Source organism: Thamnophis sirtalis, unplaced genomic scaffold, assembly GCF_051295495.1.
Source record: "Thamnophis sirtalis isolate CommonGarterSnake01/CBP01778 unplaced genomic scaffold, rThaSir2_p1.2 scaffold_5, whole genome shotgun sequence".
NCBI lineage: Eukaryota > Metazoa > Chordata > Lepidosauria > Squamata > Natricidae > Thamnophis > Thamnophis sirtalis.
Window position 1 is genome coordinate 117418191 of NW_028261385.1, and position 13082 is coordinate 117431272.

At 36.9% G+C, this 13082-nt stretch overlaps 1 protein-coding gene across 1 annotated transcript in view; it reads right to left on the reverse strand.

Moving 5' to 3' along the window:
• Window positions 1–2092: 2092 nt before the first annotated feature.
• CD2AP (CD2 associated protein) overlaps window positions 2093–13082 on the reverse strand; it is an 81993-nt gene continuing 71003 nt past the window's right edge. The window contains exons 14-18 of the mRNA XM_087716730.1: window positions 11970–12085; window positions 10099–10188; window positions 8817–8998; window positions 7983–8046; window positions 2093–5206 (exon numbers count right to left, since the gene is read on the reverse strand). Coding sequence (XP_087572856.1) covers window positions 5165–5206; window positions 7983–8046; window positions 8817–8998; window positions 10099–10188; window positions 11970–12085 — 494 coding nt within the window. The 3' untranslated portion in view covers window positions 2093–5164. The remainder of the gene's footprint in view (window positions 5207–7982; window positions 8047–8816; window positions 8999–10098; window positions 10189–11969; window positions 12086–13082) is intronic.

Sequence of the window (13082 nt, forward strand, 5' to 3'; positions counted from 1 at the left end):
CACTATATGTTGATCAGGCTAAATCAGTGGTTCCCAAACTTTTTCAGTCCACCGCCTCCTTGGTGCTACAAACTGATCCTCAGTGTCCCCCACCTAGTGGTGGAATTCAATTTTTTTACTACCGGTTCTGTGGGCGTGGCTTGGTGGGCGTGGCTTGGTGGGATCATGTCACTGGGCAGTTTGCACAATGGAAGGAAGATATTAACAGTAAAATTCAAAACTGTAACAATTGCACATTTATTCAAAATCCAATTTAAAAACCTTTTTAGTTAATGTTAATTCAACAAAATTGTTGAACATGATCCAGTAATACCAGGTTTTCAAAGTCTGATAGTTATTTATCAAGAATCTTAGTAACTAGTAACTTAGTAAACTCAGTAAAATTTAGTAACTACTTCACTGTTCAGTAAATTCTTAATATAATGGATGGGCTTGATGAAGGGATACCAGTTTCCCAATGTCTGGTTTTAAGTCACGTAGCAGAGTGCAATGTTTCTCAACACTCTGCTCTGAAAGCATCAGAACTGTTTTCCTCTCCTCTCCTATTATGGTATCAGCCTTTTCAGTGGCATTAACTCCTGGCTCCAGTTTTCAGTAGTTTTGGGTTATGGTTTGTCTTAAAAGACACTTAAAAATAGCGGCCCCTTTCCTACCAGTTTACCCCTGGAGTTCATGCAAAACTTGCTTCGTCGCCCACGTCAAAATTCTCTTTGGCCATTGTCCCGCTGCCCCCTTTCCACACAAGGAACACCACCCACCACCCACTTTTTTGTGCTGCTGGAGGATTTTAGTTGCCATACCCACATATGGGGATCCCTGTCCCGGGATCACCATTCGCGTGCCCGCAGAAAAGAGGGCTCCCTGCCTGCGGAACGTGGTACTGCCGCCCTTGGCGCACAGCGCGTGGATTGATGGAGCATGTGCCGACTGACTGGCTACCCCAAGGAATGTGCTGTGTGCAAGAGGCCAGAAGCAACTATTCGACAGGACGGGGAGGACGGGAGCAGCCCATGTCTATGGCGGGCTCAGGGAGCACGCACGTTCCAAGCTGTGGCACTCGGTCTGGAGGGGGGGAATCCCTGAGCGGTGTGTGCCTAGCCGCCGCATGGGAGTGGCTCGGTGTCTTCCGATTTAATTGTTTTGACTACCCCCCTCCTCTGCTCGGTTGCACGCTCTCTGTATGTTCCCCCCCCCTCTTGCTGGACAGTGGTTGAGGCCACTGGTAGTTAGGATCGATTCTGCTGTTGCTTAAGTCATCGCGGTGGACAGCAGCAGCAGCGAGAAGCAGCAGTGGTAGTATTGAGTAGATCAACGAAAAATGGACATTTATGGCAGGCTGGCCAGCTGAAGTTGTAGGCTCCTTATCTGCTTCCCCCCCTTGCCTCTTAGCGCCCCCCTAAGTCATCCCACCGCCCCCAGGGGGCAGTACTGCCCACTTTGGGAACCACTGGGCTAAACTGATTTAGAGAAATATCAGTTAATCTACTTGCAGTGACACCCTTTTACTATTTTGTTAATATACTTTAATATTGAGGAATTATTATAATTAACAAAGTTTTCTCTTAAAATGTTACATATTCCACTAAAGAAAGAAAAAGACCCAAGCACTGTTTTGAGCATAGGCCCGTGCCACTGATTGCATCTTGGTTCTGGAGAGGAAGTGCTGTCATTAACTAGATCATTTAGCATTTTGGAATGAAATAATTCCGCCTTCTCAGTTGTCTAATTTCTATTTTGTTTCACAATGAGTAAGAATATCCAAGCATTCAGCTTTTACCTCATCAATTTTATACTAATTGGATTTCCAAATTTCCCTAATATTTCCATTCATTGGTTTTGAATTCAAGACTATGATATCATTAAATAATGTTATCTTATTATACCTAATAAAAATTGATTGCACTATATTGCATTGACATCTTAAACATTAAATACTGAAAACCAATGGTGACAAAATTCATTTTTCTCATCTCTCACATGTAAATAGAATTATATGTTTTGTAATCACACAAATGTCCTTTTCTCGGTACACAAATACAGATGAATGACATAAAAGGTGTTTGAATGCTTTTAAACAAAAATACATTTCACATTAACAGCATATAATTTTATTTGTGGCATTTTGATAACATACATAATTTTGCAGCACCTGTAAACAAGTCAGTAAAGATTCCTGCTTGAAATAAATTTTATTCTTTGGAATGTCTGCATCCAGTCCCATTTCCCATCACAGAGCATAAAGACAGACATTAGAGAAAACAGCCATCACTTAAAAAAAAAAAACCTTCATAGTGGCAATCTCTAGGATTTGTTATTATATCAGTCATTGCACTTGGTTATTTATTGCTACAGGAAAGAAGACAATATAATAATTAACACTTCTGAGTTCCATGATTGTCCTAAATTTATCTGCTATAAGCTTCAAAGTAGAAAAAAACTGTTTTACAGTAACCTATTCTGCTTCACATTCAGGTTCTAAATAAGGAGTATATAAATGACTTTTTAAAAATCAAAAACAATTCTTGTTTGCATAATCATGATAGGGTGTAACGGAACTGAAATCAGAAAAAAAAACCTTCTCGAATTTCAACACTCAAGGCCATTTTGTTTAATTTAGGATGAATTTGAACAATTAAGAGATCATACATCCATCTCCTCTTACTGAGTGTGCTGTTCCACTCTGCCCAGTTTCAGTACTGCACCAAAACCTCTACTTGTGGAACAATTCAGTACAGCTTTGAGGAGGAATAGAACTGTGTTTTGACTAGTGCAAGTAAGGCATTTCTTTTTAAGGCACAATTTTTACTTATTATTTCTGCTTCTGCAAAAGTATGAAGGGAAGGGGAAACTCATTCCTTTTCTTATCCTAGGAAAAATGGAGAAGATACCAGAAGGAAGAAGTGAATTTTTGGTGAAGAAAGCCTTGCAACTTTAAAAAAAAACAAACCTTGCAAGAGGGGGAAAAAATCTTCCTTCTGTGATGGGTAGGGAAAAAAGAAAAGACGGCTTTGCTCTATGCTGGAGTGTTCCCAAGAAAGTACGAACTATCTCTCATTGCTGGTGCTTTGACTGGGTTTGTTTTTTTCGTAAACCCAAAGACACGTTTTGAAATTCCCCATGCTTTCTCACTGTGTGTGTGTGTGTGTGTGTGTGTGTGTGTGTTTGTGTAGGTTAAAGAAAATAGAAAGTCAGGGTGGAAGGTGCTATCAAAAAGCTACCTTGTACTGGGGGGAAAATAATACTTTAATGAACATTAGGAGAGAAAAGGCAGGTGGTTTCTAAGTTTCTATTCTGCAAATTTTTGATTTTGAAAAGACACCTAGAATGTGTAACTGCTGCTATTCACAGAAATATAAAAAAAAACATGTTTTTCCTATGACAAAGAAAAGTGGGGGAAGCTTTTCTAACTACTTTTTAGATAAAACAGCAACAATATACGATGGTACTTTAGGTACCTTGGAGGATGGGCAACTTTTTTTCTGTCAATCCACCATGTTTGTTGAAGAAGATGGCTTATTGCTCTTTCTCCTAACTGAGTTTTGCAGGGGATTACTTGCAAATGATCTGTTCAAGACCAAACCTGCCTCCCACCTCTGAATTCTCTGCAAAATGAGGAGGCCAATAAACCCACAAATTGTGATTTTGACTACTAAGCCAAGAATTATTAATCTCTTTATAAATTAGTATGAAAGGAATCTCTTTGAGCTAAAAATTAATAATGTGAGAACATTATTTATTACTATTACTAAGGAAAATTGGCAACAGAGGATGATCATTAAGTGATATATTAGTTATATGTTATTAGCTCTGTATCCGTATAGTAAGCAAGCAGGCATCATGACTTTACACACCCATATTTTCATTTCCAATTTTAATCCAATGATTTATGTTTGCAATTAGAATTAAGATTTTTTTATGTTAAAAATACCAACATGGTTTGCTCACACCCAAATAAGACAAAATATTAAAGCCATATAAAACAGGACATAAGCATCAAATCATTCCACTCACTTAGTCAAGCCTAAAATCATTCATGAAACAGTCCCCTCTTTTAGGATAGCAATGCTAAAAGAAAAAAGGGCTGAATTATATTTTTATCTTTGGCTTGAACAGAGCAATGAAGAAGTTTTTCTTCTTTACAGAAAATAAATGGGATTTTAGGCTGTAGAAATAACTTAAACAAGATGACTCAAAGAAACCTTGTTAAAAATAAACAGTAATTCAATTTGAATTCTAAAGCATAAGCCAAATGTTTATCTAAAAACTTACTATTGATTTACTGAATATTTTAACAACTATGTAGATGATATACCCTTATTTTAAGACTGCATTTAGAAAACTGGTAGCTTTATATATTTTGTTATATGTAGGTTTTTAAAATGTAATAATTATTAGTGCAAAGCATTTTAAAGCTCGTAATATTGTAGTGTTAGAGTTATAATTTGTAAAAAGAAATGAAACACTCAAGAGAACATTTAACATGTCGCATTCTGTAGTAATTAGCAAAAATGTCGTATTTTAGGATTATATCAATTCATGTGTTTATGTGTCCATGTGTCCTAATTATAATCTTTTCTATAAATTCTATAATGCAAGAACCACAGTACTGTACTCTGGATTCTCAGTTAAGGAAATATTACAATATCATAGTGCTAGAGATAGGTGATCCTTCTGTTTCATAGTGAGAACAAACTCAAAAGACCTGAACAATAAAACAGCATATGATTAACGTCATATTCCCTTTAGCATGGTGAAAAGACTAATAAATGTACAAAACTATACCATTTGCCTCTCTCCTATACTATATATTTTACAGTTTATTTGCAAAGTTATATTGCCTTATTTATAGTACAGATCTCTTAAAATTAGGGTATATTCAATAAAAATATACTAAGAACTCCCCTTTTATACAGATTCAGTAGTATTCTCAAGCAAACCCTGCCATACTGCACAGTAAGAAATAAGGCCTCTCCTATATTGGCAAGAAACAAACAAAAAAACTATCCGTTTTTTCCCTCATAGCTCACAGAATATAAATAAGATTATACTCAGATTTTTTTTTCTAATGGAATGCTATCATCCGCTGGCTTGAGGTTTAAAAAAGTCAATTTCATTTCTGATTCTGAAATCCTGGCACATTAAGGATCAACGGAATGTGGCTCTTTCATGTAGTTACAAGAGCTTTCTTGAGCTTTTCTATTTCCACCTGTGAATGATATAAATAATAAACATTAATCAAATAGAGAATGTTTCATATTTCATACACATTTACAACCCATCAAATGTGTTTTAAATTTAGTATTGCTCTTCATTCTATTATATTCTAGAAATTTATTACTGGGATAAGTTATCCTCTGCCATGACAGTCTCCTGCAGCAGCAACACCACAACAGCTTCTACCATGTAACTTATTTATTTAGATTTAGATGGCTGCCCATCTCATATAAAGCAACTCTGGGCAATTGATGTAATAAAGGCATAAATACCATAAAAGGGCGAAATAAATAAAACACATCAGAAAACAAGCAAAAATGGATACCAAGAACAAATTCATTCAAGGAATCTCAAGAAACCGAATCCCAGTATGTATGGTTCTGAAGGTTTGGATTCAGTGATTCAAGGCTTTGCTACTAATGAGTATTTTGCAAAGTGCCTCATGGCTCTACTCTCTCCCTCCCCTCTTTAATACCTACATGAAGCCACTGGGTGAGATTATACATTTGTACAGAATAAAGCATTATCAATTCTTGTATACTGAACTGCATAATGTGTACCAGTTGTGCCTGATCCTGTATCAAGTCTTGCTTATAGTCACCCATGCTTTAGTAATCTCTTAACTGCAATGAGAATGCCTTTGAAGACCACCTGAAGCCTTAATTTAGTCCAAATGGTGCAGCCCAGAAAGTTATGGTGGAGCTCATGATGCCCATGGGATGCCACCCCAGTGTTAGCTCCACTGACTCCCAGCAGGCATCCGGGTGTCTTTCAAGGTGCTGATTAAGACTTTTCAAACCATATTTGGCTTAGGATCAGAACATCTGTGGGAACTGCTTGTTCCCCAAAACATCAGCCCTCCAGGTTCCCTCGCTTAAACACGGTCCTCTTATGGGACATAGGAAGTTCATCTCTTTGGTGACTACTCCTATGATCCGAAATAATCCCTTCCAATATATTATGGGCACTAACTCTACTTGCCTTTTAAAAAATTGTTAAAACATGGCTTTTCCTCCAAGTGTTTGGGTCTAGCTGAGTTATTATTTTACGGTTACCATTTTGCATTGTTTTTTAACATATGTTTTTGTGGTTATTTTATTTCACCTTTATTATTTTTAGAAATAACTAAAGGGTGACAAACACACATAATACATTTTCCTCCTATTTTTTATTGTTTACTTTTGTTCTGTGCTGCCCAGAGACACCCATTGTTTGAGTTGAATGTCTGCCAAATATTTGAGTTGGATATCTTAGAAATGCATGACAATGACAAAAAAAAATTGAACAACTAAGAATTTTCAGTTAACACCACAGTCTTCTATGGTACAATGTAGTATTTGTTCTTTGGGAAACATTTAGCCTGAAATAAATATCAATTAAAGATGAAATTTTAAATCTAAAGTAGCCATTTTATTCTCTACCCTTAGCTTTCAATTGTGGGTCTGATTATCTCAGTTTTATAAACAATTAAGTTTGCCCTCAATTTCAATACTAGATTTTACAGGAGAGGATTTGTCCTCATGCAAACTTGTAAGACTGCAGTTTTGATAGGAACTACGAGTGGATTACCTAGAATCTTTGAAACATCTTGATTTTCTAAAGATTAAACTGCAAGTGACTATTTAGACATGTGGAAGTGTTTTTAAGTTTCTGTTTAGCTGCACCCTTGACAGCTCTATGTCAATTTGCATTCAAGTACTAATTAGACTCAATTCTATTTAAATTCTAAGCCAGGAAAAGATCAATCACTAACAGTCTACAAAACACTAATTATATTTTCTACAAATATATAAAAGTAGTTTATTAAATGGAGATTAAATACATGAATTAAAACTGGATGTCATTGGTATAGTAAAGCTGGAAATAATATCTAACATTTACCTCGTCTTTTACCAATTTTTTCTTTAAAATATTTTCTCCAAAATTGCAATCTTGCCACAATGAAAGTGAAAATTCAAATATGTACCAAGTAGTCTGAATTTGAGGTTTCAATAAAAGAACAGTTGAATGGCAAAATTCAATTACAATATAGGTAGTCTTTGCTTAACAACTGGTCACTTAGCAAGCATTTCAAGTTCCAACATCTGCTTCTCCGGGCATTCAAAGTTCCAAAATCTGCTCCCCCCTGCATTCATGTGATCACATTCTGTGTGCCCAGAAACCAACACACATTTATAGTTGTTTGCAACATCCTATAGGCATGTGAACCTAATTTATGTTTTTTGTTGGAAATTGGTGATTGCTTTTGCCTTCTAGCAAAATATGCCATTGAGAACTATGAGTTGCTTAACAACTGCTGTGTTCACTTTGCAATAGCTGCAAAAATGTTGTAAATTAGGTGGGTCATGACTTGCTTAATGAGTGGCATGATTTACAACCATATTTTTGAGCTCATTTAGGATCTTAAGTGAAGGACTACATGTATATCAAGAATCATTATTTGATAGCCACAATAAACAGGGGCTGTATATAGCAGTTTGCTGTTCCTCCAATTGTATGTTTGCATTTTATCACCAGCTACTTTTCATAGTACTTCAGAAGAGCTTCCATTTCATTGGTTAAAATCACCCCAGAAAATCTCAAGAGAATAGAAGGGAAATTGTCAAAATAAATAAATAGATAAATAAATACATCCTTTCCCTGAAATTAGATGCCTAAAAAAGTCAAAGTATACTTTACTATAGCTGTTTTGTTATGGTCTTGTTAAGAATTTGCATTACTTTATTGAAAGTGATGGGAAATGTTGGACTTCTATTTAAATATTTTACCTCTAGGATACTTCGCATCTGCTTTTCTTCCTCCAAGTCTTCTTTCAGTTTTTCCAGTTGTTTCCTTTAAAATTTGCACAGACAAAAATTGCAGTGAAAAATCATCCTTACATTGCTTGTGCAATATACTAGTTAGATCTCAATTTAACGGATAAGCACCTCCCAAATAGAGTAGGAATGGCTTACCTTGACAGCAGTATCAACCCCCTTAAACTTCCTCTATGAACCAGAAGGAGCATATTTATCTGAGTGCAGAATCTCCTCACCCAGCAAGGATATGAGTATCTGAGTATCTTATCATATTCTGGTATGCACTCATATATAATCCAATAAAACATGACACCAGCAATCAAAAATAAAATCTCAGCTATTCCTGTTGCAGTACTCATTATACATAGTTCTCACTTATGAACAAAGTAAAGTTGTTTCAGCTAGCCCTTTATCAACAAACACATTGTAAAGCATTTAAAAACTAATCCTGGAAATTTATAAAAACATTGAATTAATATGACAAATATAGTAGGTTTTTTCTATCTATCTATCTATCATCTATCTATCTATCTATCTATCTATCTATCTATCTATCTATCTATCTATCTATCTACCTACCTACCTACCTACCTACCTACCTACCTACCTACCTACCTACCTATCATCTATCTATTTAGTAGGAACTGTAATACATGGTTCACCAACTGTTGAATTCCTGTGAACCCTAGACAACAAGACCGAGTGTATGTGATAATGGGTGCTATAGTACAACAATACCAGAAAGACTTCATGATGCCTAAATCACTTTAAAAAATCATTGTGGAAAAAATGAAAAGCTCTTACCCGTGCTCTTTTTTCAAGCTTTCTATAGCCAACAGGAGATCAAAGATCTGAGATCTTAGTTCTTCTAAAGAATGTTTTCCCCCTTCATCTGTCTCCTGGCTAAGCTTCGTTTCTCCAGTATTTATTACAATAGAACTCGGTCGTGGTAATGAAGTCAGAACTGTTGAAGTAAGTTTTGATGGCTGAAACAAAAGAACAGCGATCTAAATGAGGATGGCAAGAATACAGTCAAATCTATTCACCAAGCAACAGCAATAGCACTTAGACTTACATATCACTCCACAGTGCTTTACCACCCTCTCTAGGTGGTTTACAGAGTCAGCATATTTTCCCCAACAATCTGGGCCCTCATTTTACCAACCTCAGAAGAATGGAAGGCTGAGTCAACCTTGAACCGGCCAGGATCAAACTCCTGACTATGGACAGTCAGCCTGCTATACTGCATTCTAACCACTGTGCCACCACAGCTATTTATTGAAGAACTAGCAAAATCTATATTCTTACATAGAATAATGGCTTAAAATATTAGCTGATGGTGCTTGACTAATACTTTGATGATTAATAAAACTATTGAAAGACTATATCAAAGGAAGCCAAAATTATTTTAGCTTCTTTGGCAATCTGCTGCATGAATAAAGAATAAACATGTGGTCTCTTTTATTTTAAAAAAATGATATGTTATAATCAGAAGATGGGAATATGGCAACCTGTCGGTTGGGAATCTCAGAATACCCAAATACCTCATTTATACTGCCCAGCATCCTGAGACCATATCCCGAAAATTCAGCAGCAAAATTTGTATGGTTTTTTAAATATCTTTGATAAAGATGTGAAATTTGAGGAAAGCTAATCAAAAAGCTGTTGTTCCAATGTTACCCACAACTGAACTAGATAATAATATTTTATTTAATCAATAATAGTATCTATTTATTTTGTTTCATCAGCTTGACATAAAAAATATCTAACTTTAATAATCTCCCACCCATAATTACTCAAGCTAAATCTGTACCAATGCACTAGAACAATGGTTGTCAATCTGTGGTCCACAGACTGTGATGTCATCACAAGGGCTCTGCAAAGGCTTGAAGAAATGCTTCGATTTAAATCTTGAGTTAAGTCTTGGTGGCCCGTGGCCACAAAAGGTATTTAAAGGGAGTTTGTGGTGAAGATTGAAAACTACTGCATTGAAATATTACAGTAAGAATGTATCTTACTAAATGGTTAGGATATTCTAATCATTTTGACTTCTTAGTACAGATAAACACAAACAATGTCAACATACCTTTTTACACTCAGATAATTTTAATTTGGCACTTTCTTCTTCCTCCTTATGCACTTTCACATTTTTTTCTAGGTTTTGAGTCTCAGTAGGCTTCAACCAAGAAAGGAAACATAAAACAGAAATCAGTGTTTTTGAGACGTGTATTTACTCTAAAATCTTTTTCATATACCCATTTATAGAATCATGTGGTACATTTTAATTTATTCCTAAATAAAATTCAAGATGTTGGTTAGCAACTATTTCTTTACAAAACAGCCAGCTATGCTTTAGTAACCACCTTTTTCACCTTGTGATTCATGATCTGAGATCAATCGGGGTTGCTGCTTCAGGGAACTCCACAATCTGCAAAAAATTATGCTATTACAGTTTTACCCAAGTGAGAACTACTAGGCATTGTATCCTGGAATGTAGTGAGTGATGTCCCAAACCCATTCGTGTCCTGGAAGCCAGAAGACACCATCTTATTTCAGCAGGCATTTGGTGGATAATGTTCTCTTTTTCACTAGATTTGATTTGATGCAATGATTGGGGGAGGGAGGATTTTCGCGTGGGAGTACTTTAACATGCTTTGGATATTTATTGTAAAGTGACTTGAGTGTCACAAGCAAAATTCATACGTAAATGACTATTTTCCTGTCTGTCTGTTTATGTGATCTTTGAACATTTTATTTATAGATGTCAATGGAGATTCTCAGTCATCCGGGTCATGGTTGTCCCAAAGGTGCTTTTTTCAAGAGGCAACTGGACTTTCTGGTTTTTCTTTGAAGACAACGAACAGAGCAATAAACAAAGCAACATATTCATTCCATACATTGCAAGAGTATCGGAAAAGCTCAGGAAGATCTCCAGCCAACACAATCTCCAGCATACGTTCTCACTTCAAACCCAAGAATACACTAAGGAAGAAGCTTGTGCACCCCAAGGATAAAACACCCAGACACACACACACTGAGCGACGTGGTATATACAGTATAATGCAGTTAGCCAGACAGATCTGTCCACTGGGAAAACAAAACAACCACTTCATAAATGCAAGGGAGAACATAAGAGAAAAAACCAATCAGGACTAGATTCAACAGTTCATCTGCATTTAGAAGACACAGACCACTGAAGACAAAAAGGCCACATTTTGGACAGAGAGGACCATTAGTTTGAAAAAGGGGTTAAAGATGCCATTTATGTCAAAATTGAACAGCACTTTCTCAACAGAGGGGGAAGAATATGACATTATCTATTTTCAGTCTTATAACGCAGTCCTTTTAACAGTTCCAAGAAGGCTCCACACCCATTTGCACCACTCAGATGACCCTGATGACACAGATAAACCTCCAGGTGGCCTCAACAACTCTCTAAAAGAATGCAAATGACCAGCTGTCTGCAAGGAGTATAAATCCTATCATTCCCAACCATCCAGTCAGAGCTGAAGAAGCTTCTCGGATGAGAAGCAAAACAAATTCAAAGAACAACCAAAAAGTCCAGTTGTCTCTTGAAAAAGCATCTTTGGGACAACCATGACCTGGATGACTGAGAATCTCCATAAACGCTCTTGGTATTTTTTTTTTATTTTCCAGGTGCAAGCCAAATACCCATCCTTCTCTGCCCAAAAGGTTTCTACCTGTCCAATCCAGTCAGGCAGAATGGTCATGCTTTGGGACCTGTTGGCTAAGGAATGCCAGTTGCTGGGCCTAGAGGACATGCCTTTTCTACCATAGCACTCACTTTCTAGAATATTCTCCCTTTGGAGATCAGAATGGTCCCAATGCTGCTGGCTTTGAGCTGGGCTTGGGCCCCAAAGTGTGTGCAGGGACCTGTTTTGGGTTAATTTAATTATTATGATGGGTAATTTATATATAAGTGGTTCATGTACTCACAGGATTCTTGCCATTGAAGCGAGTAGGAAGTCTTCTGCCAGGCATCTTTGGCCTATTTGTAGTGGGATGTGATAAATTATCTGAGGTAGGTGATAGATCATCAAAACTTAAAAGTTCTAAAAAAATTGAAAGCAGAGAACACAATGAAAGCTCAGGAGATTTCAACATCTCATATCTACTTTGAGTTATTGCTACCAAGAATACTCTACATTCTAGCATGGAAAAGAAATGGAGTGAGCATTAATGGGTTAAAAGAATATGCCATCTTTAAAATGTTGAAGAGGCATGACAATGTGGGAGAGAAACTCATGAATTTCTAATGCAAGGATAGATCTTAAAACAACGAAACAGCATGCAGTTCGAACAGAGGTTACTGAGCCATCTCCCACGCTCCAGGTTTGTGACATGTCTACTACGGGACATGACCTTGAAATATCTTTTTTATGGAAATTAATATCATGTACACCTCTTCATTTATAATATTTGTATCCTGTTCATACATCTCTATTAAGCATATCAAAATTACTCCCACCCAAGCCAATTATACACATCCTTTATTTCACATTACATGTAGTCTTCGGCTTATGGCAGCAATTGGGCCAAAACTGCCATTGTTAAGCAATGCAATTGTACTGTGAAGTGTGATATCACATGGCTATGTCATGTACCAGTGGCACTTTTGGCACTCTTGGTTCAGGGGTGGGCTCCGGCTTCTGTTACTGCTGGTTTGCTCAGGGATGCACTTTGCGCTAAGCGTGTATGCAAAGTACAAAAAATTGCTTCTGTGCATGTGCAGAAGGGGTGTGGCTGGCTGAGTTACTACCTACTCAGCCAAACCGGTCCAAACCGGTAGGAACCCATCTCTGTCCTGGTTGCCTTAATTAAGTGAGGATCTCATGTGACTCTGCTCATTTTGACTTTCTGCTGGTTTCTCCACTGAATTTGTTTGTGGATAGCTGGCAGGAAACTTCAGAAATTGTGATCATATGACTGCAGCTTGCTTCAACAATTGCGAGGCAGGTGGAGCACCCAGATCACAATCATGTGACCACAGGGATACTAACAGTAATAATTTCCTCTTGTTCAGCACCATTTGAACTCTTGTTGAATGAA